The sequence below is a fragment of the Excalfactoria chinensis genome, chromosome 23 (assembly GCF_039878825.1).
Source record: "Excalfactoria chinensis isolate bCotChi1 chromosome 23, bCotChi1.hap2, whole genome shotgun sequence".
NCBI lineage: Eukaryota > Metazoa > Chordata > Aves > Galliformes > Phasianidae > Excalfactoria > Excalfactoria chinensis.
Genome location: NC_092847.1, coordinates 1,839,840 through 1,867,547, shown reverse-complemented (window position 1 = coordinate 1,867,547; position 27,708 = coordinate 1,839,840). Strand labels below are relative to the sequence as shown.

The 27,708-nt window shown below is 53.5% G+C and overlaps 2 protein-coding genes across 2 annotated transcripts; both read left to right on the top strand.

Annotated features, from left to right (window-relative positions):
* Positions 1-1,121: 1,121 nt before the first annotated feature.
* On the top strand, positions 1,122-4,316 carry RAB7B (RAB7B, member RAS oncogene family). The gene is made up of 6 exons (XM_072356109.1): positions 1,122-1,275; positions 2,277-2,338; positions 2,538-2,664; positions 2,747-2,962; positions 3,037-3,162; positions 3,584-4,316. The coding sequence occupies exons 1-6, from the start codon at positions 1,264-1,266 to the stop codon at positions 3,662-3,664; spliced, it is 624 nt and encodes a 207-aa protein (XP_072212210.1). The 5' UTR covers positions 1,122-1,263; the 3' UTR covers positions 3,665-4,316.
* A 6,211-nt stretch (positions 4,317-10,527) lies between these two features.
* On the top strand, positions 10,528-27,421 carry SLC26A9 (solute carrier family 26 member 9). Its single transcript, XM_072356111.1, has 21 exons — positions 10,528-10,621; positions 16,870-16,996; positions 17,763-17,902; positions 18,165-18,275; positions 18,500-18,675; positions 18,819-18,983; positions 19,228-19,380; positions 19,751-19,833; positions 20,094-20,241; positions 20,935-21,048; positions 21,450-21,527; positions 21,836-21,931; positions 23,453-23,559; positions 24,251-24,320; positions 24,618-24,710; positions 24,883-24,999; positions 25,145-25,462; positions 25,693-25,747; positions 26,108-26,250; positions 27,033-27,110; positions 27,338-27,421. The coding sequence occupies exons 2-21, from the start codon at positions 16,872-16,874 to the stop codon at positions 27,383-27,385; spliced, it is 2,418 nt and encodes an 805-aa protein (XP_072212212.1). The 5' UTR covers positions 10,528-10,621; positions 16,870-16,871; the 3' UTR covers positions 27,386-27,421.
* The last annotated feature ends 287 nt before the right edge of the window (positions 27,422-27,708 follow it).

Here is a 27,708-nt window from a genome sequence, read left to right as displayed (position 1 = left end):
GCAGCCCATCTCTGACTGCATGGAGACACAGGGATCATCTGACCAGTGAGCGTCACCCATCGCCAGGCTGATGGGCACATGGGGTAGAGAAGGACAGACAGATCTGGGGCAACGGACACCACAGAACCCTCCTGCAAGGGCAAAGGTGAAGCAGTACAACCAAAAGGCTGCAAACAGGGAAGGCAGGAGAGAGCTGCTCTGCAGGACTGCCATCCACCAAACAGGGAGCTGAGTGCGGGCCGGTGGCTCAGCTGCTTCTCCCACCTCCCCACCCCTCCCTGTGGGGGAAAGGCAGAGTTTCTGGCCAGACAGGTCCCAAAATGACACCTGGGAAGGAGGAGGAGGGTTTGTCCCGCTGAGCACAGCGATCTCTTAGAGCCCATGAGGGGCATCTGCAGATAGAAGGGACAGCAGGTTCAGGGCTGTCCTCTGACAGAGAGCACGTGAGGCTGCAAGTGGGAAGCTCCAGCCTTGCTGAGAGTGAGTCACTGCTGGGCTGTGACCAGGAACACCTCCTGAATTCACCCCGGTGCTGGGGACAGACCAGCAAGCAAAGCAAAAACCGAGTGCAGGCAGCAGAAACGCAGCAGCCAGTGGCTGTTGTTGGTGTTGAAGGAGCCTGGGGGTTCACAAAAGAAGGTGGGGAAGCACTAAATCCTTTTGCACACCTGGCAAACACTCAGAACCTGCCCCTGCGTGCCTGCATTGCCCCCCGGGCACTGCTCCTACTGCCAAGCACAGCTCTGCAGACGTGGCACTGGGGGTTCTTGCGATGGCTCTGCAGCAATACACACCTCACACTGGATGCACATGGGAAGTGCATCAGGAAATCTCAGTGATCTCAAGCAACTGCGTGTCCCCCCCCCTCCGGACAGTAGGGGGGCGAGGGCAGCATGGACAGGGCTGCGAACACTGCTGCTCCAGATCCCCGCTGCCTGTAAAAGGAGACGCAGCCGCAAAGAGCCCCTGAGATGAGGGATCGGACCCGTGCGGACCCCGCAGCCTCCAACCTCACCGCGCAGCTCAGCAGAGCGACCGAACAAAGTCCGTTCTGGTTCCCGTACAGCCGAGAGATGCTGAGCGAGAGGATCCAGCCCAACCTAGCAGCTCCCGGCCCCTTCGTGCTGATGTCACGGCGCGGGGGCACGCAGCCGCCCTCCCTCGAGCAGAAGGAACCAACGCTGGGGCCAACGCCGTTTCCTGATCCTCCTCTCGCTCTTCCTAAAAGAGACCTAAAAAAAATCCTCCGGGCTCCGGAGGACGATGCCCCAACAGGTGGGTGAGCAAACCTCAGACCCCTAAGGAGCAACGCGTTGGGATACGCATAGGGCAGGAGAGAGAACTGCCGGCCCTGGGAAGGCTGGCATCGGGTCAGGGAGGGATGGGGGAGATTCGGCACGGGGCTCGGTGAGCATCGTGGATGGGGTGGGTGGGAAAGTTGGGGTCCGGGTGGGCGATCCGTCCTGGCGGAGGGAACGTGCTGCTCACAGCCTGAGAATGGAGAGCTGAGAACCGAGCCTGACAGCGCATCGACTAAAAATGCGGGGATTAGGGAGCGCTTCCAAGGCTTCCAAGGCTTCCAGGGCTTCCAGGGCTTCCCGGACAGAGCGGGGCCGGCGCTGCTGTGCGAACGGCGCTGGGAAGGAGGGATGGCTCTGTGCACTGTCCCTGCTGGGGAGGGGGTACTGGGGGTGCTCAGGGCTTGGTGAGGGTATGCAGAAGTCCCAGCTCCTGTTTCAGGCTCTTCCTACAGATGCTAAAGAGGCAGCAAAGGGTTCAAATCCCTGGCATGGGCATTGCCCTCCAGCAGTGATTATTAACCAGGACTGAAGCCATCACCAGGCTTCCATCTCCCCCACAAGCTCCTGCCTTTCAGGGTGCTCATGAAGGAGCCAGGCAATGCCATGCAGCCACGTTCTCCTTTCATAAATGCAGTTCCCCCCCCCTCCCTGTTTGTCAGGTTTATGGGGAGGGAATTGCACTTCAGAAGGAGACAGAAAGGCTGGGAGGTTTCTCAGGGCAGGCTTTCACATGGATGATCATGGCAGCATGTCCAGGCGTGCTGCAGCACTGGGGAGCAGTTCCAGGCAGCACTGTGGGCTGGGCTGGCACATGGGGTTCTGCTCCCAGCGCTGCCCCTGGCACAGCTCAGCTCTCATTCTGGGGGGAGCATCGTGGTTGCAGGGGCCAACAGCTGCTCCTGCACCTCCAGCTCTGCATCTCAGCAAGGCTGTCCCTTTGCCGGCACTCAGTGTGTGACACTTCTTGTCCCTCAGGGCCCATCCATGGACGCCAGCAAAAAGGTGGATCTGAAGATTATTATCATAGGAGCTCTGGGGTAAGGAGCCACACGGATCCCTGGGGCTGCTGAGTCTCTCTGTGCTTTTAAGCAATGCAAAACCCCTCTAAACACTGCCCAAACCCCACGCTGTCCCTGCAGGGAAGGCAATGGGGGAACCCCATGCATGCCCCAGCCTGGGATCCTATGGGTGCACTGCAGCTCACAGCCCTCACCTGTGTCCTTTCCATCCCACCAGTGTAGGCAAAACCTCCCTCCTGCACCAATATGTGCACAAGACCTTTTATGAGGATTACCGCACCACGCTGGGCGCCAGCATCCTGACCAAGGTGGTCGCAGTGGACAAAACCCCCCTGAAGCTGCAGGTGAGGCATCCTGCCACCCTGACCCCTTGACACCCATGTCCCCAAATGCCTGTTGATGTTCCTGTGCCTTTCTCTGCACTAGATCTGGGACACGGGGGGACAGGAGAGATTCCGGTCCATGGTGTCGACCTTCTACAAGGGCTCTGATGGATGCATGCTGGCCTTTGATGTAACAGACATGGAGTCCTTCGAGTCCCTGGACAACTGGAGAGATGATTTCCTAGAGAAGGTCATCCCGAGGGATCACGACTTCCCCATGGTTGTGTTGGGGAACAAAATAGACCTCAGTGACCGGCAGGTAGGGATGGTTGGTGAGCATGGGGACGGCACACAGTGCCAACGCAGGGCTGCGATGTGGATCCCTTCTTTTAGGTGTCCAAAGAGATTGCTTCCTCCTGGTGCAAGGAAAAAGACATCCCTTACTTCGAAGTCAGCGCCAAGAACAACATCAACGTGGCACAAGCTTTCGAGACGCTCGCCAAGCAAGCCCTGAGCACGGTGAGCACTGCCTGCTCCATGCAGTAACAGGTCGGAAAGGAGCAAGAATCGCTGTCGTTCTGCCGGCGGGGATGGGCGCACAGTGTGACACCACTGTCCTCTAGCGGCCGATCTATGGGGACATTCGTGTCCCCGTGTCGCCAACGGGGCGGTGGCCCCGCTCTGAGCAGAATGCCTTTTGCCTGGATCTTGTCCTTAACACAGATTGGGAGCGAGCCTGCCCTGCTCTCTCCTTGCCACACGTTCATCTGCTTGTGCTCAGGCTGAAGCAGATGGGCTGAGAACCCAATGGGGACAGAGAACTCAATGGGGGGTTGAGAACCCAATGGACACAATGGGGACAGAGACCCCAATGGGGAGTTGAGAACCCAATGGGGACGTCCTTTCCTTTACCTGTTTTTGTTCTTGCTTTTTTTTCCAGTATAAAGGGATTTACGAGAGTTATTTAACCGACTCCATCAAGCTCACTCCTGAAGACAAACCCACCAAGAGATGCTGCTGAGTCCAACACCGGAGCTGTGCCGTGCTCTGCACACGTGGCTGAACATCCCACACGTCCTGGGGCTGTGATGCCAATGGCCGGATCCTACCTGGGGCTCTGTGACCCCTGGCTGTGCCAAGGCTCTGCCAGGTCTGGATATGGGATGGTTGGTCACCTCCCGATGTGCCCAGGCTGGGCTGTGCACCCAGGTCCTGCTGCTTGGATCTGCTCTCCCAAATCAGCTGCCGAGTCACAGTGACCCTTGGTGACCTCAGTTCTCCATCCACATGGCACCAAGGAAGGGGTGTCCCTGCGGTGCCAGCGACCCTACAGTTACAGTGCCAGGAGGCTGGGCAGCACCCCTGGAGTATGGGACATCCTCCAGAGCATCACTAGGTGACTGCAGCCTTCACCATGCACAGACACACAGCTGCTCCCAGGGGAGGAGTGGGGCAGCTGGATGGGACACAGCTCTGAGAGCACTGCATCCCCATCTCTGCTGCACCCACCACCGCACTGTGCCTCAGTTTCCCCCACACACCCCCTTGTCTTCCAAATGTCTTCCATTTCCCACCTCACCAGTGAGGATCCCCTTTAAAGCACTTCATCAGGGATTTTTCCTTATATATATATATTTTTTTTTCCTCTAAGAAAATTAAATATTTCCTTTTTATTTCTCCGTTTGCTTGCAAAGTCTTCTGACAGCACAGGGAGGGGTCCGAGGATGCAAAGTGCTGCATCAGGAGCTGGGAGGAGGATGCTTTGGGGGGTTGTTGGTTGTTTCTTTTCTCCTCTGTGAATCCTGGAGAGAAGGAGAAGTCACCCATGGCACCACAGTGTGGTTTCCTTGGTGGATCAGCTGTCAGCAGAGGGAGCCCGAATGGAGCTGCACCCGCTGCACTTCAGGCATTGCTCAGCTCCTGACTGAGCACCTTCCAGCAGCTGCACTGGGATACAGCTCAAGGTTGGGGCTTCCTTACAGCGTTATGAGCTGTCAGAGCACAGAGTGATGCCTCTCTGGTGTCCCCAGCATGTACCCTGTGTTGTGCCCGCCTATGGAGGTCTCCAAATCAGGGACTTGTGCATCCTCCAGACTCACTCCTGCAGGAGCCGTGCCCAGCATCACCATCACCTTTCCCTTTGCAACAGCACCACTGTGGCTGTTCCCCATCCAGCAAAGCCCATCCAGGGCTGTGACATCAGTGTCAGCACATCGTGTGCCTGCTATGTGCGGGAGGCAGCAGGGCTGTGTGAAACCCGAGCACAGGCTGGGCATGGGGTGCTGGGGGTGTGGAGGCTCCAGCCCTGCAGTTCACCTGCCAGGCTCCAGCAAAGCATGCAGAGATGTTCCCATCCCCCTCCTTACGCAATGCTCTCAGCCTGTTTATTCGGGCACCAAGCCGGGGAGAGGATTTGTCCCTTAATATTCAGAGAAAAGGGGCATTAACTATTTCCTCCCCCAAACTCCCTTTACCTGTGCCCCCAAAGCAGACAGAGAAAGGTCCCATCCCACAGCAGTCTGCAGTGAGATGAGAGCCCAGCATCACCTATGGGGTGCAGCACCCAGCCCTGGGCTGTGCATCACTCCAGCTGCAGCTCATCCTGCTTGCTGCCATCACAGGGCAATGGCCAGATGCGGTTCAGAGGTGGACTGGGAGATGGAGAAACAGAGAGAGAAGGGCTGTTTTGGAGGTAATGGGCTCCAACTCAAGGGGATGGAGAACAGCAGGGTGTCTGCTGTGGCTATAGACCACACACAGCTCCCCAAGATTTGGGTTGTTGTCCTTTCTGAACTAACCAGAGCCACCTGGACTCAATCATGGGGTCATTCCCAAGCTGTGTGCTGGGCGGTTGGGGCACGCAGCTGCTTCCCATTGCTGTGTGTGCAGAGCAGCTCCTGCAGCACAGCCATGGGATTGGGGTGCCCAGGATGGTCAACCTAACACAGGAGGGTTGAGTGCCTGAGAAGGCTCCAGGAAGACCTGGAGACTCAATGGGGTGGCCGGGTGCCAGGCAGGATGCTGGCAGGAGCCAGCAGAGGTGCTAAGCTGGTAACATTACCCCACAACCGAAACGTGATAAAGGCCGGGGGGAGGTTTGTAATGCGTGGGATTAACAAGGTCGGCTCTAGATATTTTTTTTCTCAGGGTGAAAATCAAAGGGAAAAAAATATTTGCCTTGTGTGACTCAGTGAGTTCCTGTGTGGTCAGTGGCACCGGCTCATCCCAGCATAGAGAGAGCCTTGAGTGTGGAGACGGTACAGAAACCAGTCCAAACTGAGCTCTGCCCTCACTCTGTTGTGACCCTGCATTGCCGTGCTTTGTGTCAGAGGTTTCCTAGCCCCGATGCTGGGCTCTGTGCCGTGCACCTTGCTGAGCTGCAGGCTCCCCTTCACTGATTGAAGCCATGCACAGAACACCCACCTGAGGATGCTAATTCCCAAATGGAAAGCCTTGGGACAGAGCCTGTCCCTGTGCAATGGCTCTATCCCAAAGCAGAGCTCCATTAGCCCAGAGCTGGGCCTGGCTGCACAGAGTTTCAGCCACTCGAAGATGTTGTAGTTGGTCTTAAAACAAACATGACAAACCCCCGAGGTTCAAAGTTATGGGAAACCCCTCGAGAGCTTCAGATATGAAAAATAAGATGATGGCATCAAGCAAAGCCTTACCTCTGCTTGCTCCCCACCTGCTGCTGTGCTGGGACTGTGCTCAGCCCCCAAACTGCTCACCCTGCACTGCACAGCAATCCTGTTTGCAACACCCTCAGCCAGCAGCACGTTCCATTCCCTGTCCATGTGCTCTGCTGTCCACCCGCTCACAGCAAACACCGATGCTTCCCCTTCAAACCCACCCCTTGGGGTCCTTGCAGTGCCCTTTGCTCCCTGTCCACACCGTGTGTCTCTGTGGGGTCACATGGGGCTGTGGGGCTCTGCCCGACCCAGGGCCATCTGTAAGGCAGCACGTAGGGAGGATTAGGGGCTGCAGGCAGAGAGGGGATGTGCTGAAGTCAGCAGTGATCCACAACCCCACACGCCCTTCCCAGCACAGCAAAGCACTCCCTGGGTTCCTCCAGCACCTTTGGTGCTATGGGTTACCTCCAGGTAACAGATGTGTACATGCATCCATATACACACATACATACACGTGGATGCCTCGCTGCTGTCAGATGAGATGCTCACTGCACCCCAACTCCTTTGTTTTTCAGACCAGTCCTGCATGAACCAGCAGCCCTGAAGAGCACAGATGTGACCCACGATGATCTGCAGCCCCGTGGGTGAACCCACCCACACTGACCAAAGGGAACACACCAAGTTCTTCCTCCTGCTGCCCTGGCAGCACACAGTGCCCCTGGGGATGCCACCAGCCCACGAGTACCCACAGCTGAGCCTGGCTCAGGGCAGAGCCCCACACTCCTGCTACAGCTGTCAGGGTAGATTTCATGCAAGCGAAACAACACATTGGCCTGAAATGATTTATTCAGGTTTAAAGGCATGCAGAGCAACAGCCCCAGCTTGCTGCTGGCCTCCTGCTGCTGGAGCTCAGCCATGGGCCTGGCCACGTCCCATCTGCAGCATTCAGCCCCAGCACCTGCAGGCTGAGCTGCTCCCTAAGCAGGGTGACAGGACCTCCAGCACGGCCATCCTCATCCCAAACACCTGAGTACTCCTGAAGACATTGACCTCAGAACCCTTAACAAAGAAGCATTTGATGTCACCGCTTATCTCCCATCACTGCAGTTTGAGCATTTTGGCCTTAATGAGTCGCCCAAGGCCACGCAACCCACAGCAGCAGTGAACCGACGTGATGGCTCCTGCCCTCCTGGGACCACAATTGACCTTCAGGTGCAGCCCCCAAGCCCCATAGACAGCACCCCCATGTCCCCCCAAAGCTTTGCACCACACTGTGAAGGAGGATAGAGGGAGAAGCTGCACGCTGCCTGGCTGCTCCCCTCCTCCCCCCACTTATTTCAAAGGGGAATGGGGGGGGGGGGGGGATTTTACAAGTTGGAAAACCTCCCTTTCTTGGAATCCAAAAAGCCTTACAGCTGATGGCTCTGCTCATTCAAAGAGTGGGAAAGAAAAGCCTCGAGGGGGTATAGGGCTCAGCAATGGGAGGCAGAGCCTGCAGCCAGCCCCGAGCCCAAATTCCTCAGCATCAGCACCCACGGCCCCGCTGCACCTGAGCCCCCGCGCCCCCCCAGCCCCGCAATGCAAGGCATTTTCAGAGCAAGGTGTGTGTTGGGGCTGCTCCCCGCTCCCGGCGCTTCTGCTGATGCTCACACGTCGTGTTCCCTCAGAGGAGGCAGCAATCTTGTGCTTATTTCACAAGTGAGATAACAGCCCATGCTCAAGGTCACCCGAGGCAGTGCAGGATGGACAGTCAGCTGGGTGCTGCCTTCGGCCCCATCCATGTTCTCTATGGGACTGAAGCTCTGCTCCCCGGGATGGGGAGCACTGTGTTGCAAAGCTCCCATTTGGAGATGCACTTGTTCGGATCACATCATGCCCTTCCTGCTCTCCTGCCTGGCTAATGGGTTTCCCATAAGGAAGTCAACCAACACCATATATATCACAGGGCTATAGGCACGCAAGAGACATGGGCTCATCGCTCCCCATCCTCCTTGCTGTAAACAGTGCCACCATCTCCCTTGTGGTGTTCCTCATTCCTGCCCAGATAAAGCTGCTGGCAGCTGCCTTTCAGGTGAGCCCCACATCTCCATCACGGGGCTCTACAGGTCAGAGGGATGCAATGAAGAGAAGGATGGGATAAAGAGATGGATGGGATGGGAGTGTTCTTCATCTCCTGGCAGCAGCAGCACCCACAAAGCAACCCCCTCCCTGCTGGGGGCTGCACCACCTCCCCTCTGTGACCCAAGGCCTTAAGGAAGCTTTCCCATCATTCCCAGCAGTAAATTACCACTGAATTATTACCCTCACTAAGTGCAATGTATCTGCTAATATTAATCATCTGCAAATAAATCCACACATCGCGCTGCTCGGCATGCTGTTATCAGACCCAAAGATAAGCAGCTCAGTAGATCGTGCACTCAGTGCTCTGTGCTGGGTTCACAGAAGACCCTGAGGTGCCTTCACACCCCTCAGTGCCCTTCTGCTTTAGGGCAGCACCTCTGCTCCCAAATACCTGCATCCCATACTGACCCTGGCTGGGCTGTCAGGGCCGTATCCTATAAGGAGAGCTGGGCTGCAGCAGGAAGGGGTTTAGAATTGGGGTTCTATTTATAATCACTGAGACTGGAATTTGCCCAGGAGTGCACCTCCCATTGCAAGAAATGCCAAAGGACCATCAGTGGCTGCACGGGGCTGATCTCTTAATGATCACACCCAGCAGGACTTTGGAGTGGCTCCAGCCAAGGGGAGCCGCATTGCTCTGGACAAGGGGTGGCTGGGTGACCTCTGCATGGAGCTGCCTCTTCCCAAAGACAAGCAGCTGTGATCAGAGGGGATACGTGGGCTCAGGGCCCTGGGTCCTATCCCATGCTCAGGTACAGGTCTTGTCAAAGCCATTTACCCCCATGTCCCTTGGTCACATCTCCAGCAGCCACACTGAGATGTTGATTTAAGAAGATGAGGACAAAAACAAATGCACCTTTCAGATACATGCCAGGAAAAGTTCCCACCTTACGACAGCAATAATATCTCCTTCAGCACTGCAGCACAGCAACTCCAGCAAGGCAGCACGGGCTCTGCTTCCTCTCCCTGCATGCATCACACCTGCAGGACCCTCTGGACCCCTGGGGCTGTTCCCTGGGCTCACACAGCACCAGAGACCATCGGGCACAGGGGTGGCCTGGCTGTGTTCTTGCCATGTCACACAGTTCCGTTTCAAAGGGCTCCTTGCCTATCAGGCCGCCCTTTTAAAAAGCAGTTGATATGGGTTATTAATGATATTTACAGGAGAAGTGCTTGGCAATTATTACCTCTGTCTGTCAGAAGGCAATGAATCAGCCCCCCTGTGGCAGCACCCCGCTGCAGGGTGTTGCTTTGGTGTGCTGTAGACACAGCTATTGATTCCCATACGATGAGGTTTTGTGGCAGCTGATGTCAAGGTGTGCATCTATAACAGCGATGGCTGCATGGCTGCCCTCATCCTTCCTGCCATCCCACCACCTGCCTCCTCCTCTCCCTCTCTTTTCCTATTCCCATCAGGCTCATGGTTGGAGCATTGCAGGCAGTGGTACTTTCCCTGCGGATGATTCACATCTGGGACACAGCAGGAGCACAGGGATGAGTTCCTCCCACAGCCAGAGCTGTGTGGTGGCAGTTCTATGGGTGCTGTTCATCATCCTAAGAACACAGAGGGCCGCACGGCTCCATGCAGCACAGGCTGGGGATGAGCCCTTTGCCCTCACCCATCACTTCCCATCCGATTCCTTTCCTCTCATCTCTTTGAACCTGGAAATGAGACAGAAGCCTCTCTCCCCTGCCAATCCAGCCTTCAAAGCCCGGGGTTCAGGCCCTGGCACAATGCACCCCATTGTCCCTTTTGGAGCACAAAGACCAGGAGACGCTGCCCAGCGCCCGGGCCAACAAAGCATCCTCTGCTCACCCCGTGCGGTCGGAGCGAGGGAGGGGTCCGCTGAATATGGGCTATTGTCACGGGGAGCCCCGAGCACCAGGACCTGCACAGGGGATCAAACAGAGCAGGAAGGGGTGGGGTGAGGGGGGACATCCAAAACAAAAACCAACCCCTTGTCCCTCTTCAGATCTCTCCTTATCTCCCCAGCTATCTCCTGGGCTCAGCCTGGGTGTACTTGCTTGCAATTACCTCGGAGAAGCCAATCAGGCGCCGAGCACAGCCCTCGGTCCCCTTGACTGAGGTGATTTATAAATGACTCACGGGCTTATTTGAACGCAGAGCTGTGCGCGGCTCTCGGCAGCTCCGCTCCGTCGCTCTGCTCTCCGTGCCACCTCCGCGGCTCCGCTCAGGACCGGCCCTCCCTTCGCCCGGCGAGGCACAGGTAACCCGGCTCCAACAATCCGCTCTTTGTCTGGGTGGGCGTGGGGGATTTACCCTCTGCTTGCACGGCCACTGGGTGTGAGTTTCAGTATTTGGAGAACTGCTCCTTTCCCCCCCCCCCCCCCCTTTTCCCTCCCCTCTTCTTGCAAAGGGGATTCGAGGCAGCAGATTTACTGGCCAAGTATTAGCGGCACCTGCAACCCAAGAGTTTGATTTATGTAGAGAAGCTGAAAGAGCCAAATCTGAATTGGTTACTGCTGGTATAAATCTTGCCATCTCGTCCTCTTGCCGTGGCTGCCTCCTGCTGAGACCCACATGGGGATTTCCCTGCTATAGGAGCGGCAGCACTGATGAGAGACCCTCAGTTCCTTGTTATCAGGACATCCCCTGCATGGGATCTGTAACAGGTCCCTGCGCTGAAGATGTCACAGCACAGATTAGACTTTGCACGTGCAGGTGTAACAAGAAGGTACGTGCAGCTCTATGCAATGGGAGAGGAGCATTCGCTGTGCACAGGAATCCAGCCTGAGTGAGGGGTCTTTGCTGGCCAGGACAGCAGGTGAATGGCTGTGAGCACACAGGTAGAATAGGAGGAGCTTTGGGAGCTGGAAATGAGGAGTGCTGCCAGGCTGAGCCTGGGTTTAGGGTCTGCATCTCCTCCTGATGCCATTGCTTGGGGTGTGACAGCTCAGCTTGGGCAAGATCCCTCAAATACACACTAAAGAATTCCTCCCTTTGCTGCATGCTGCTGTTCATGAGGACAGGATGCTTTCTTCTCTGCCCCATTAAAATATATCCATGCCTTCCTCTCAAGCGATCTGAAAGCTTCAGCTGGGACCTGTCCTTCCCTCCTTTGAAGTGAGACCCTTGAAGTGACATCTACCATGCAGCACTTCTGCCCCAGAGCAGAGATTCCAACAGAGAAAAGCTTTCCTACCCTCTACCTCTAGGGGAGGATGGACCGGCTGAGCGGCAGGTGTTTGTGCAGCAGAGCTCTCAGCAGGCACCCGGCTCAGTGCAAGAATGCTGCAGCCTGCAGACTTATTCATTCCTTTGGGATTTGTGTTGCCCACCTGCTCTTCAAAGGCGGAGGGTGAGGTCTGTGTTGGAGGCATGCAGAGACTCAGGAGGGAGGCCAAACCTTCCTTTCTGCCTCTAATTCAAACCTTTCTTCCTCCCCATCCCAAGGGTTCTGTATTCAGAGGGAGCAGCCGAGGGATAGGGAGGAAGGGCACACTGCTTCCTAGAACAGAAGCAAATGCCATTAAGGTCAGACGCTGCACTCTGCCTGCCAAGGAGCTGGCAACCAGCACTGCCCGCAGCAAGGTGACACCTCCAGGCACTGCCACCAGCACAGAGCAGGGCAGCTGGCAGCTCCTGGAGCACTTTCATGGAGCCTCAGATAGTGATACATCCCAAAAGTCAATCTCCATCCCTGCTCCGCTTCTTGCCTCCTAGCAGAAAGGGGAAGGATGGAAGGGGTCAATGAGCTGGGGGCTGCAGGCAGAGATGTTCTGGCCCCCCAGAGCCATCACGCTGTGCCTTTTCTTAGCTCCAAATCTCTTTGCTGCTGTGGCTCTCCCAGCTGGGATGGGCTCCATGTGCACAGCACAGCCCCCTGGGCACAGCACTGGGTGCAACTGCAAGGAGCCACAGAGGGCAAGGCAGGAGCTGAGAGCATGCGGGCTGATCAAACACATCATGGAAAGAGCTGGCCAAATCTGGGCTTGTTTAACCTGCTGTCAACACAGAGCAGATCCCTGTGCCCACAGCATTTGCTGCATTAACAGAGGCATTAAAAGGAGCAGGAGTCAGGCTGCCGAATACCAGCACTTTAAGCTCCCTTCGAGCCAAACACTTTGGCTTCACCTCCCTTAGCTGGCAGATGTCTGCAGACCTTATTATTCTGGTTACCAAGCGCAGAGCTAGTTTGGTTAGAAACTCGTGTGAAGTGGTACATCAAACATTGGCAGCAGCCCAGGGCTATTTCCAGAGTGCTGCACGGGAGCAGGAGGCAGCGCTGCTGCTGCCTGCATTGGGCTGGGTCGTTTCAAACAAGAGGAGAGAGCCTGATGGAAATCACCCACCAAACACCTCAAATGTTGAATCTAAACAGAAGGAAAGCGTTGGTTCCATGCCTGGCTGCTATGTGGTGAAAGCACAGAGGGATGATGGAGCTGAGGCCATCTGCAGTTCCATCCTGGCCCAGCAGTCAGGCAGGATCGGCTCGTGCCTCCCTCCTCCTCTTGTCTCCCCAGCATTTACTGTATTGGCCATCATAGAGAACCTGAGCTCTGAAGGGAGAATGGGCTGAAGCAGCTAAGCACTGAACTTTGTAGACTGTCATTCTGACTTTTCCTAGTCTAAACGCCCTCTTTGGTGTTGGGTATTTTTCATCACTGAACTACATACTCTACTGGCATCGGCCTCTTTTGTTTCCAAAGGGGAGAGAGTAATAGAAAGTTACAAACCCACATTCATTGCATGCTGCTGAATGCAGCTGGCAGCTCAGCAATGCAAACCCTGGTTCTCCACTTCTGCCTGCTCACCTCCTTCAGGTTATCTGCACTATTAGGAAAGGCATTTATAACCAATATACTTACACCAAAAACGTAGGGCTATAGATCTGACCTCACCTCTTCAAGGTGCTTTCTTCCTACAGATAAGCCCTAGGGCAACACGAAGCTAAACGCAAGTTGGGTCAAAGGGGATTTAACTGCAAAAGGGTGCTCTCTGCCAAACAGCCCCACTGAAGGCACTGCCCTGGTGACAAGCTGCTGCTGAGGGCCATCAGCCAGACTCGATACCAGGAGGCCGGGCAGTGTGACGGACATGGGAGTGGACCTGCAGGGCTGACTGGTATTGATAGTGGGGAGAATTATATCACATCCTTCTGAAATATCTGAGCTGACTGATGGCAGAAACCTCCACCTCCTCCTCTTCTTCCTGCCTGAGTGTTTGGCAAGCCCAGCTGGACATTGGAGGTGTGAAAGGGAGAAGGTGTGAGATGGACGCAGATATGAGGCTGAGGCAGAACTCAGCTATGGGGAGCATCCAGCACGGCAGCACCCAACACCTCAGCCCTTAGCATTGCAGCACTTCAGCATCCAGCACCACAACCACCCTCTCCTTCTCCATGCTCCATCTCAGCATGCGAGCATCCAAGGGTTGTAGGGGAGAGGTGACAGCTTCCCCACTTGTCCCTCAGAGATGTGAGCCCTTTTGCTGCATTGCCCCAGGGCTCCCATGGCACCTGCAGTCAGAGCTGTGAGTGGGAGCTGGAAGCAGTGGTTCAGAGCAGCTGGAGTCAAGACCTTGTCCTGGTGTTGCAACCAAACCCTTGCACCTGTGCTTGCTGTCTGTGGCCAGACCTTGCCTCCTGGGATAGGGGAGAGCAGCTTTTTACAGCCCATTCTTGGGCAATGGAGCTGGGAGGGAGATGTTTCTAACAAAGATCCAGCCAGGATTTGGAAGGGGCCAGACCTCTGACCTCCACTAACAGTCAGCAGAAAATCAGTGTGTGCATGTGCTTGTGCAAGGAGAAGGGGGATGGAAAGAGGGTAGAAAAAGGAGGCAGCAGTATTTCCAGAGCACTGATTTCTCTCCCTAAGTTATAGATGGGCATTCCTTGAATGCCATACTCCCAAACCGGGATGAGTTTGGGCCCTTACGTTGTGCATAACACGGCTCCAAATCACATTGTTCTCTCACCAAATTCTGATTGCCATTGCCTGGACTGGAGTCCCACTGCTGGGCTGTACCAGCACAGGAAAGCAGCGTTACGCCAATGGGTCCTATCAACCTCAATGTGACTTTTCCCAAACAAAGCTATCACCAGCACGGGGACAGGAGATAAGAGCCCAAGTGAGTGCACTTGCGAGATGAACACTGGGAGGAAAAGCCTGTGCTTGGCAAACACAAGTTGGTTTGAGATCAGCAGGGCAGGGAGCAGCCAGGTGTGTCCTGGTGGGACTCAGCTGTGACCTGGCACAACACCTACCACCCACATCACAGTCTCGGAGTGATGTCCTGCCTTCACTTGTTGCTCACACCAGGTATCACATCACAGCTACATCCTTTATTCCCATGCCCATATTAGACCAGAGCCTGGTCCCTTTGAGCCAACAACAAGCTGCTGCTCTGCTTTCCTTCCCACATGCATTGCATTGCTTCGCTGTCCCCATGGTCTTACCCATTAACACCAGGACTGCTGGTCCTGCCTTTGTTCAGGGCGCAATCTCACAGCTGGTTCTCTTTAATACCAAAATCTCAAAGGTTTAACCTGCTGTTTGATCTAGGGCAAGGCCAGTGATAAGCCAAGTCAAGAACTTGACTCTGTCCGAGACGCTGACATCATCAGCCTGTTTGTTTAAGATGGAATTTAATCATGGGGATATTTTCCCCACCGTTCTTGCCTTGTTTATTATTTTCCCTGATTACCAGCACATTTGCTCAGCGGGAGAAATTCATTAAAGAGCTGTGATATAATTGGCTGATTCGGTCTGTGTGATGGCAGGCAGGATGCTGGGCAGTGACGGAGCTGAGAAATAAAGCTGGGAGACCCAAAGTGCTGGGTTTGTCAACATTAGGAGCCTGTTGCATGGTCTGAACTTGGGGTAAAGAATATTTATGAGGGAGAACAGGCAATTTAGAGCGGAGCAGTGGGGCTGGGACCTGGAGCAAGGCTGTGAAGCTGAGACAGGATTTCTGCAGCTCAAGATGGGAAGAGCAGAGGGGATTTTGCTGTGGGGACTGGAGAAGAGCCCTGGACATGGCTTGCTCTCAGCCTGCACCAATCATCCAGAAGGCAGAAATCAGTCTCTCTGTGAAGGGCATCCCCGGTAGGAAGGGATGCAGAGCTGGCAGTGGATGTGTGCCTGCAGAGGGCAGTGGCTGCAGCAGGTCTGTGGGTGCAGGAGGAAGGGCACTGCCTGCTGTGGGGACTTCACTGGGCCCCCAGGGAGGGGGCTCCTGGGGGTCCCACTTGCCATGGCAATGTGGAGCAGAGCCTGAATTCCCAAGCATTGCTAGTGCTGGTTAACAGCAAGGTGCACTCGGTGCCACTGTGATTCCTAAGGCAGCAGTGGGGTTGGTGACCTCCCTCTCTTAACCCATTAGCATCATCTGCTGACCTAAATTCCCCCAAAGTTTCGGCTGCGTGTATCACATGTTCCTTCCTGCTCCGGGCTGCACACACCCTCCAGCCCAGGCAGGGATCTGCACAGCACCGGCAGCATTGCTTCTACTCAGGAACGTTTGCTCATCCTGGATGTGTGCTGACTTCAGTGGTACCTGAAAGCAGTGAGGAAAGAGGAAGGGGGAGGCTTCAGATCGTTCCACGCAACCTTGGCAACACTGATGTTGCTTCTTGATCCACTCTCCTGTCTGAATCACCTGCTTTTTCTACCCTCTCTTCTGCTCCTGTGTTGGGCAACAACCCATTTACATCACTGCTGTGCCACAGATCATTACCAATACCCTGATCTATGCCTGACCACTTCCTCTCTCCACCCTCAGCCTCCCCAGCTTGTAATGCTTCTCCCCTCTTCCCAGTCATGGTAAAACGAGGGCTCTTTGAAGTTCATCAGCTTCTTTGGTAAGACCCAGATACCACTCAGGACTAGTCCATCAGGATGCTTTGGCATCATCATCACTGAAATGAATTAGCAACAGTTATCTTTCCATGCATCACTTCCTAGAATAGATCCGGGACAAGTTCACAGGCTCTCATGGCAAATGGGACGTAGGAAGGCTGCTGTGATTGAGTGTGATGGGCAGTGAAACAGGGACAGCTTGGATGGGAGCAACATTGCATCACAGCACTGGTTGTCTGCCGTGTCAGAACTGCTGCCAACCCTGATGGCAGGTGGGGAAACTGAGGCAAGAGATGGTTTAAGTGACCTGCCTAAGGCAAAAAGGGCAGGCACCGGCAGAGCCGAGGCTGACACCTGTGCTCATCTGCCAGGCAATCCAGGGTGGGCTCTGTCCCCTTCACACAGCATCACTTGTTAGCATCACCTCAAAGTAGCTGGGGAAGGCTGATGGGGATCAGCAGTCCCTGGTGCTGGAGAAGCCACTCCCAGCTCCTGCCTCTGCGCACAGGGAAACTATTTAGGGTGGAGATGTTCTGGGAGGGCTCCCAGACGCTGAAGGTGTCCGGTCTGTTATACAGCAGGTGGTGGCAGCTCCAGTCACACTCTTGGCTTTGCTTGTTCTATTTTTCTTATGGGAAACGTTTAAATGATCCAGAGATGAGCCACGCCAGACCCCGCTATGCCATCGAACGCCCCGCGTACTCGGTCAGCCTCTTTGATGAAGAGTTTGAGAAGAAAAGCAGGAGTTATCCCGTTGGGGACAAGTTGAAAAACCTATTCAGGTAACACGGAATCCTATCTCTGCTCCTGGGGTAAAACTACAGCAGAGCTGGTCTGGAATTGGGTTGTAATTTGGACCTGGGGATGCAGTTTGCATTTTAAGCCTGGGAAGCCTCCACGGTCTTTGATGAATGAAAAGCATGGTGCAGAAGCAAGTGGGACGGGATGCTGTTCTCACTGCATCAGCTGTTAATGCTGTAAGGCACAGAAGCAGCTTTTGGGGTTTGGGTTTGGTTGATACAGGTACGAGCACGTAGACTATTTCTTTAAGCTTTCCAGCTGGGGTTTCCCTTTGTCAGCTCCTGTACTGGCTTCCATTTAAGAAAAACAATTAATCCTGCTGAATGCTGTCCAGGAAATCTCACTCTGCTCCCTGGCAGAGTGAAGGCAGCAATACAGAGCACACATGTTGGCAGGCAGAGGTGTGAGACGCTGCACGTGTCAGCTCCTTCCTGCCATCCTTGGGGTTTTCTGATCAAACACCTGCACAAGTTGGGCAGCCAAACCCTTCAGAGCTGTGAAGCACTGGGGACTTCCCAGCCTCACAATAATCCTCCATGGTACGGCCAGCAGTTAACTGTAAGAGCCTTGCACTTGCATGGAAAGGCTGTACCTGAAACAGCAGGTGTAGGATTTAGTATCAGGGAAAGGCTGAGACATTGCTCAGAAGGTCCTTCCTTGCTTTCTTGTTTCCTCCCTTGCTCCTGACCCTATTTACTTCCTTCCTTCTTTGCTTCTTTGCATATGTATACCTTTTGTCTCCTCCAGATGTTCAGCTTCCAGATTCAAGCTCATCCTCTTCAGCCTGTTCCCAATACTCGTGTGGCTTCCCAAGTATAAAATCAAGGAGTACATCTTGCCTGATGTTCTCGGTGGGGTCAGTGCGGGGACAATCCAAGTGCCACAAGGTGAGAAGCAACAGCTTTCCTTTCCACTGGGAGGGGATAACACAGCAATGCACAGTCTGTGGGGGTTACCTATGTCACTGCTGGCACATGCAAACCTGAGCTCTCCCTCCCTCTATGTTCCTGTGGAACCCTTCCCCTCCCAGCTCTGCCTGGTAACACAGTGCTCAGCTCTGGGGCTGTCAGCATCCTCAGGACCAGAGCATGGGCAGGGAAGGGGCTGCTCAGACCAAGCTGACCTGCACCTTCCCCTTATGTTCCCCAGGGATGGCTTTTGCGCTGCTGGCCAACCTGCCTCCTGTCAATGGGCTCTACTCCTCCTTCTTCCCTTTGATAACGTACCTCTTCCTTGGTGGTATCCACCAGATGGTCCCAGGTGAGTCTGCAGAGCAATTCTCTGCACAGGGCAGCTAAGTACCAACTGGATGGGAATACTCAGTGTGTCCTGGAGTAGCAATGTTTGGGCAGGCTTGGCTTATGTTGTTCCTGATCCCCTGATGGGCTGAGTGACTCGTTCAGGACAGCCTAACCTGTCCGAGTGCTTTTCAGGGCAGGACATTCTCCAGAGCAAACTACTGACATCACTGTGTTGTGCCAAAGGTACTTTTGCAGTCATCAGCATTATTGTTGGCAACGTCTGCCACGAGCTGGCTCCAGAATCAGACTTCCAGTACTTCAACCACACTACCAACGAGACCAGTGTGAACACCACAGCCATGGAAGCAGCCAGACTAGAGATCTCTGCCACGCTAGCCTGCCTGACTGCCATCATACAAGTAAGGGCTCTGCACCACTTCTGCTACGTGCCCCCCAGGGATTCATCCTCCCTAGAGCAGAGGCAATGGCTGGGAGCAGATACTGGAAGTGGCCCTACTGGGGCTGGCCCGTTTCTAATAACTCCTTGTCTGTCCTACCCTAGCTGTGCCTGGGATTCGTGCAGTTTGGCTTTGTTGCTATCTACCTGTCAGAGTCTTTCATCAGGGGCTTCATGACAGCAGCAGGGCTGCAGATCCTCATCTCCGTGCTCAAGTACGTCTTCGGCTTGACAGTCCCATCTTACACCGGGCCCTTAGCTATCGTCTATGTAAGTGGGTGCTTGGACAGGGGCCTTCCCTGTACCTCCTTCCCACCACACTGCAGGCACCATAGTCACTGTGCTGGGGAAACTGGGCTGGGGGAGAGGGTGGAGGGAGGGGGAATGCAGCTGGCTGCACACCTGCACTGCTGCCCCATCACATCTCAGGGTGTTTGCAGGTGATTACCATAGTAAGTACTGCCCACTGGGTCTGGAGTCCCACGGCATCTTCTTCTCTTTCTCTCCCCTTTAGACATTCATTGATATTTGCAAAGGTCTGCCCAAAACCAATGTGGCCTCCCTGGTCTACGCTTTGATCAGTGCTGTGCTCCTGATCGTCGTCAAGGAACTCAACCTGAAGTACATGAAAAAGATCCGGATGCCCATTCCCATGGAGATCATCATCGTAAGTGACACACAAACTGTCCCTCAGAGCTCCAGGAAACAGACCTTCCCCTCCCATCTCAGCCCTGGGATGCCCAATTCTGTTCTAAGGGGGATTTGGGAGGAGGAAAGCACATCGATGCTCAGTGCATTACTCTGGGGTCTGAAATGGGGCCATCCTTGTGGAGGATACCCTTGAAACACAGCTCATCCTTCTTGGGCTGCACCTGGTGACACCAAACATGAGAAACAAAACTCCTGCATGGGATGTTCTCTCCTGTTCCAGTCTGAATTTAGTGCTAATTTTCTCCCACCAGCCCCAGAAATACCACTTAATGCTTCTGAGAGAGCTCACGTTCTGCTTACTGCTCTTTTACTCTCTGCATTTGCAGGTAATAGTCGCAACTGCTATCTCTGGCAGCTTTAAGATGCCCGAAAAGTACAACATGCCAGTGGTTGGGAAGATCAGCATGGGGTAAGCATGTGTGCGCATCTGACTCACCATCCAAATAACTTCCCTTCCTCTTCCTCATTCTATATCCTGGAAAACCACTCCCTGCTATACAACAACCCCCTTTCAGGACTGCCAGGCAGATCTGCTGTGCCCTGTACCACCACACCGCCATCCCCTAACCCTGTCCACAGCTTAGACACATTTAGACACCGTTCCAAAACACACACCCCTGCCTCCAATGCCAGCATCCCAACCACCTCTCGCCTCTGTTCTGAATGCAGGTTCCCAGAGCCCACCCTGCCCCTTGTGAGCAAGTGGAAAGACATGATTGGCACAGCCTTCTCGCTTGCCATCGTGAGCTACGTGATCAACCTGGCCATGGGGAGGACTCTGGCAGCCAAGCATGGCTATGATGTGGACCCCAACCAGGTAACACTTGCTCTGGAGAGATTCAGGAATGTTCCCTTGGCTCTCAAGCATGAAAGGAAGAGCTTGTTGCACGAATGGGGAGCTTGCAAATGCACGTGGCTGCTCAAAACGTACGTGCTTCTCCCACGCACGTGGCAGCCTGCCAGGCAGGGGCTGAAAAGACGTGGCAGATCCATTTCCTACAGGTGGGAGAGGCACTGCTGAGGGGAGGAGAAGACTTAGCTGCAGCTCACTGCTTTGCTTTCCCCTCCAGAGCTGAGGCTTCGGTCTCAGGTTTTGGCCCAGGTGGCATTTTTGCAGGTTGTTGAAGCACAGTGAACCACGTGTGTTCCTTCCTGAGCAGACGAGGGCCTGGATTCCTGGTGTGTCACCTAGATACTGTGAGAAGCAGGACATTAAATAATCCTCACCTGTCATCACTGGCACCGGTGGTAGCTTTCAATAAGAGCCATGCATACCACATGAAGCCCTGCCCTTAGTGTGTCAACAGCTGACAACGTGTTTGTATGGCATGGTGCTTCCAGGCTTCCTTGCCATAGTGGCTGGAACCCATCTCAGCTCTTCTTGGAAGGAAAGGCTCTGGGATACACAGCAGAGAGTAGGAGCTGGGGGTTGCATTTCTCTTCTCAAACACCTCTACAGGGCAGGAGTGGAGCTGCTCACTGAGATGAATGTGTTCCTTGTTCTCTGCAGGAAATGCTGGCCCTGGGCTGCAGTAACTTCTTTGGATCCTTCTTCAAGATCCACGTCATCTGCTGTGCTCTCTCTGTCACCCTCGCTGTGGATGGGGCAGGAGGGAAATCACAAGTGAGTACTCCCCCATCTTCAATGCAAATCCCTGCAGAGGTGCACGCTGCCAGTGTGACATCACAGCAGGCCTGGAGAAGCTCCATGTAGGAGTGTTGTTCAATACAAAATATACTCTCCCAGCCCAATTTTTCCCTGCACGGTTCCTTGGACCCATCTCAGACATTGGGCTGTCAATGCGTGCTCCCACTATGGCTGCTCAGACTGAACAGAGCAGAGCACAACTCCCACGTGAGGGAAGCTGGGGGCTGTCTGTGAGAACCTTCTCAGAGGCAATGGTTGCTCACACAGTCCTGCAGTGCCCAGCTCTAGTGTTGGCTGAAGCAGCTGGAGAGCAAGGATCAGCAGGGGGTTCAGGAAGGCCCCGATGTTTAATGAGGTGGTTTTTCTCCTCTCTGCAGGTGGCAAGCTTCTTTGTGGCATTGGTGGTTATGGTGACCATGCTTTCTCTGGGAATTTATCTTGAACCCCTTCCAAAGGTAAGGTGAACAAATGTGCAAGAAGTGCAGCAGAAGCACCTCAACCTCTCCATGCTTGGGAACGCTCAGTTTTGCTTTGGAGAACTCATCAAACCTTGCTTGATGCAAACCATTGCACAGCATGATTTGCTATGGGCTGGGGTCCCATCTGTAGGAAACAATGATCTTTTAAATCATTATGCTCCAAACACGATCTCTGTGATCTTCGTTGTCTCCACTGTGCTGGTGGGCTGGGAAAGCATCTGCTGTGACATGTGGCACATCCTCAGCACCACGCACAGGGTAACACCATGTCCTCCCATCTCTAGTCTGTCCTGGGAGCCCTCATTGCTGTCAACCTGAAGAACTCCCTCAAGCAGCTGGCTGATCCCTTCTACCTGTGGAAGAAGAGCAAGCTGGACTGCGTGAGTGCCTGGGGATGGGTGGGGGGATCCCTGCATCCCTCCTGGGGAAGGTGGGCTTTGCTCTACTGCTGTGCTCCATCCACTTCTAAGTGGTCCGGAGCCGTGGCCTGGTCACATATCATGGAGGCTGAACTATTACCTGCTCTGTTTAAATGCCAATCATCCTCAGGAGCCTGTTTGCCCAGAACTAGCCAAACCGGCCCTGCTCAATATCTAGGAGTCATGACTTAAAAACTCACACAATAGCCCTCCAGGGTGAGGAGAGCCCTTCGCAGCGATAAGGACTCCAGGCACTGGTTGATGTATAAACCCAAGGGGGGGGCGTGAGGGGGAACGAGAACGGAATTTGGAAATGTCTGACATAAAAAGACAGTGTTTGAACAGGGCTCCCAGGGCTGAGTGGTGTATGTGGACACCCAGCCCATATCCTGTCAGGACCCGACGTGCCGCCTTATCGTAGACATCAGGAGTCCAAAGGGGCTGATCTGAGACATCAATGCTGTTCAAACAGCTGGGAGCAGCCCCAGCTGAGCTCTGTGATGTGAGGTGAAGGCACAGGCCCACTGTCCAGCACAGAGCAGCAAGCATGAACTGCCTTCAGTGCAAGAAGAGTGAGGACAGAGAAAATGCCATCGGGGTGAACTACGCTCCGCTGACCTTAATCTCCCTGGAATTTGAACTAGATTCAATGTCCTTCCTGTCCCAAAGTGGGGAACACCACTTCTGGGTGTTGTCAGCCTATTGGTGTCCATTACCTCAGGTCCGGTCGTGTTTTGGTGCTAATCACAGGTGTTAATCTCCATAGGCACATTCCTGTGTCCAGTCCGGATGGAGAGAATTCACATGTATAGGTATCATAATCTGATATTAAGATGTTGAAATTATCAAAATTACCCTGATTTGACCAAGATCAAAGTTAACTCTTCGTAGTCTTGAGGATGAGCTTATAATCCCCATAGTAATAATTCTCACAAGGCACGTTTGTAGAGGGCTAATTTCATGCGGAGGGAGATGCTTGCATGCTGATATATAAAAATGACAAACGACGGGGCTCTGAGCTGAGAGGTGGAGCAGGTTTTGCTGTGCCCTGTCACACTTGGTCATCAGATCCTCCCCGTGCTCAGGTCGTTTACAGCAGGAGGAGGTTTGCAGATCGATGCTCATTCCTTCCGAACGCTCTGACTGACAGCAGGAGCTTTCCTGGGGGTGGGAGCGCTACGGAGCAGCAGATGGTCTGATCTGCAGGAGACTTTATGAGCTGAATGAGTGACAGGGGGTCATGCAGCTATGAAGAATGACGCTGGTTGCTTTACAGCTGAAAAGCTGGGGCTTCTGGCAAGCTTCCCTGCAGCGATGCTTCATGCGAAAACATGCAATGAGCAGTGCAATCAGAATAGCTGCAGTGTTCTTTCGATCCTCAGCTGTGCTGTTCTTTGGGTCTCCGAATATCAGCACGAGCCATTTTCCATCCCTCACTGTGCTCCAGCCCAAGGACCACGCCGTGCTCTTCTCTTTTTGCAGCTGGTCTGGCTGGTGAGCTTCCTGGCTGCCTTCTTCTTGAGCCTGCCCTACGGAGTCGCTGTTGGTGTGGGATTTTCCGTGCTGGTTGTGGTTTTCCATACCCAGTTGTAAGTACCACCCTAGGTCCAAAAACCTAAAGAGAACCAAACGTCTCCCAGCAGCGGGATAATAAGCAATGAGTTATATTCATAAGCAACCTCTGGCCTATGTTTCAAAGGAACGTGCAGTCTGAGCCTGGGGGAGTGCAGGTGTCCTCCTCAGCCCCTGGAATGTGCAAACAGGAATGGCAGGCGCTAATTTACTGCCTGCATTCCCACTCCTGAGCACAGTTAACGATGTGCACATCCCAAGGCAGGGGGATGTCAGAAGATATTTACCTCAGCCAGAAAAGCTACCTGCATAGTTCCCAGCAGTGTTGCTCATAGAAAGAAAGAGCCCCATGTGTGGTGCAGAGAAGCGCTATTTTTAATCCACAAAGCCCTTCATTAACACCTCCCAGACTGGGAGCTCAGGAAAAGCCAGTCGGCCCTGGGGGTGGGGAGCCCTGCCAGGAGCAGGCTTACAGCCAGCCATGGGATCCAGCTGAAGCTCTGCCCGGCTGCTCTGCAGCCTTATGCTGGGTCTTCTCCTGGTGAGCAAAGCAGTCCCGTGGGCTGGCTGTGTTCTGCCAGCATCCAAGCAAGCTCTGCAGGGTTGAAATCTGAGCTTCTTCCTTCAAATCCTGGTGATGGGTGCAATGAGAAGCAGTTTGCTTCTGCTGTAAGACCTTCTCTAACTCTGGTTGGATTTTGCTCCCAGCCGGAACGGTTCTGCACTCGGCCAAGTAACATCCATGGACATCTACAAGAACCCTAAAGCCTACAACAAGGTAAGCAGAAGTTAAAATATCCTCAGACAAGAAGCTGTTCTTTGCCTTTGGTGCCCAATGTGACCAGGAATCCCAAGCCCAGGTTCCTGTCCCATTGAGGTTGTTTGCTGTTGTAGGCATGTAGGCAGTAGTGGGGCTTGCTATGATTGCCATGACTGCACATGGCAACAGTTTGCTGCTTGTTTCAGGGCTGCTCTTCACCTTAGCTTTCCCAGTTATCCACTGCCCAAAGCCCTGACCACTCTGCACCCCACACAGTCCCACCACGTCTGGTTTGAGCTTCCCTCTCTCTTGCAGGTACACGAAATCAACGGCATTAAAATTGTGACCTACTGCTCACCGCTGTATTTTGCCAACTCAGAGATATTCCGAGAGAAGATTATAGCCAAGGTGAGCAAAGCATGTGCCCACCCTGCATGGCAGGACATGGTGCTGTCTGGTTGCATCCACTGTCACCCCCTGTGCTCTTGTGCCATATACAACAGGCCAGGAAAGCTAAGGAGGATCCCTGACTGTGGAGCTGAAGAGGCTTTTTCAGACATACTCTCTCTCTTTTCTGCAGACTGGAGTGGATCCTGGGAAGGTGTATTTAGCCAGGAAGAAATACGTGAAATGGCAGGAGAAGGGAAGAGCAAAACCATCAACAAAGCCTCCAAAATTCTTACTAAGGCAGAACAAGGTAACTCGGTTTGGATGCTTGTGATGCTGAATGAAGCTCCCCAGATCTCCATCAGGGAGCTCCTCTCAATGTATGATTTTCTGCATGGGAATCCCAGTCACATTTGCCACCACCTGCAGCCTTTCCTTCCTCTGCTTTCCCATAGACCTTATCCTTGCAAGAGCTCCAGAAAGACTTTGAAAGCAGCTCTCCAACAGACACCAACAACAACCAGACGACTGCAAACGGCGCCAGCATCTCTTACGTCACGTTCTGCCCTCCTGCCAATGGTGCCGGGCAGGTGCACACCTCCAGCGAGCTGGGCAGCACCACCACTCTGCAAGGAAGCACCTTCAGGGCCACGTCAGCTGCAGATGTTGACCCCATGGCCACAGCACCGCCCTATGTCAGCTTCCACACCATCATCCTGGACATGAGTGGGGTGTGCTTTGTTGACCTCATGGGTACAAAAGCATTGGGCAAGGTGAGTCCTCCGCTACGAACACGGCCAGGCTCCTTACCACCCAGGTACCTTCCACTCCCTTGTGCAGTTTAGATAAAGATGTTTACCCTCCTCAATCGGAGGTTTGTGTGAGTTTCTCCTTCAGCATTCCCAGGACACGTGTAAAGCCTTGGATAAAAGACTTAATGTATAAACACAAAGCCAGAGTAGAAGTGTTATTAATCCTTTCTCTGCCCTCTCATCCCTTCTAGTTGTGTTCCAGCTATCAGAAGATTGGGATTCAAGTGTTCTTGGCGAACGTGCATGGTAAGAAGCCACGAAGAGCACATTTCCATGTGCATTTCCTCCATTATGGGACTTTCTTATGTTTTCTTTATGCAAACTGGACTGGCTGTCATCCCTTTGTAGGACCAAATCAGAACAGATGAAAGAACAGAAGAAACAAAGGAGAAAAGCTGTTCTCTGTCTGCATAATAGATTCTTTCGTTTGGGAAGAGATATTATGGGGAAATCTCTGCATTCAGCACATAGGAAAACAGGCTGGCAATAGAACAGTTCAGCAAGCTATGCGCTCTGCTCTTGCTCTCAAGCTCCAAGAACCACCATCACTACTAAAGGTTTCTTTCTTTGCTCTCACCCTGGTTCATACACCCTCCTTTTCCCCAGCCCAGGTGTACAACGACATCAGCACAGGTGGTGTTTTTGAAGAAGGAGGCCTGGACCGAAAGCACATCTTCCTCACCATCCACGATGCTGTTTTGTTTGCACTAGCTAATATCAAAGAAGTCCACCCACCCATCTTAGAAGAGGTACATTCGCTCCCCATTTGCTTTCTCTCCACCTCACAGCACTGGACTGTTAAGCCCACACGCTGTGCCAGCACAAGGAAGAACAAAATCTCGCTAATGCACATAGGAAACTTTCTTGTTTATCTTAAGTGGTAAAGGTCTAAATCCAACAACATGTTTCAGAGCCGAATTTTCATGTGCGAGCCAAACACCTGCTGATTGAATTGCATTAAATGGGAAGTTGGAAGTGTAAATGTTTTCTGCAAGGCTCCAGCTTGGAGATGAAAGTTGTCCCAGCCCCATAGGGGCCAATAGAGCAGTGCCAGGTCGGTGCTCTCTGTTTGGTGTTGGCTGGAACATGCAACTGCACTCAAGGGCACAATATGGCCGCTGCAAAAGGAGGTAAAGCAAATGAACCTGCCCTTGAACATCCATCAATGCTTCCCTTGGTGGGAAAAGGTCAAAGCAGGAACGTGGCACATGCTGACAACAGAGGGTCAGATAGGTTATTTCCCAAACATGGGTTGGTTTATTGCACAATAACCAGAGCTAGAACCAGGGCAGTCTTACTCAGTTACCTTATTAGAGTAAGTTTACGTATGCCTTATCTCTGCTGTGATATGTAAGTGCTAACTCAGTCAGCAACGATAAACAGCTGCAACAAGATTCCACCTGTGCCCTTTCTGTTTGGGCATTTCCCTTTGGGCATATTGTGATGGTTTTAAGTGTGAGGTACTCATTTCTTTCATTGTGTTTTGTCTCCGAACTCTGTTAATACGTGAATTTGATTCTTCCCTTCCCAGAGGCCGAATCAGACAGAGCTCTCCATCTACGATGAGTCTGTGGATGAAAGCAGCTCAGAGTTCACAAACTTGGAGGAGGTTAGTCCTAATGCCTGGGGTCACTTCTTCACCTGCGGGCAGGAGGGAAACCAGGTGGGACATCCTCCCTCTAATCAGGAGGCAGATCCCCAGGAGGAGGCACTGTCTGATGCTGACCCCCACACTATGAGGAGGAGGCCAGGGAAGGGCTGGGGCTTCAGATGGTATTTCTCTTGCACTCTGCCATGGCACCAGCCCTAACCCAGCATGCCTTATGTGCCCTCTAGGAGATGTTTGGAAGCATGTTCCATTCAGAGACACAGACAGCGCTGTGAGCCTCGTGCTGATAAACCCTCCTGGACAGCCTCCTCTCTCTCATCCCATCATGAAGAGCTGCACTCCTACCCAGGAATACAAAAGAGTTTGCAAAGCAAGAAGTCATCACGCCTCTTGAACTGGTATATTTCTCCTCCTGCTCTGCTTCTGGTGCTCAGAGAAATGGCCTCTGGAGCAGACAACGGATCAGCACAGAGCAGGAACTCAGGAAACGCCATCCCATTAATCACAGAAGAGAAGCAAGCTCGCCCGATGGCAGGTGCCTCAGCACATGGGATGATCACTTGGCTTTGCCACGTGCTTGCCTTTGTCTCACACAGTC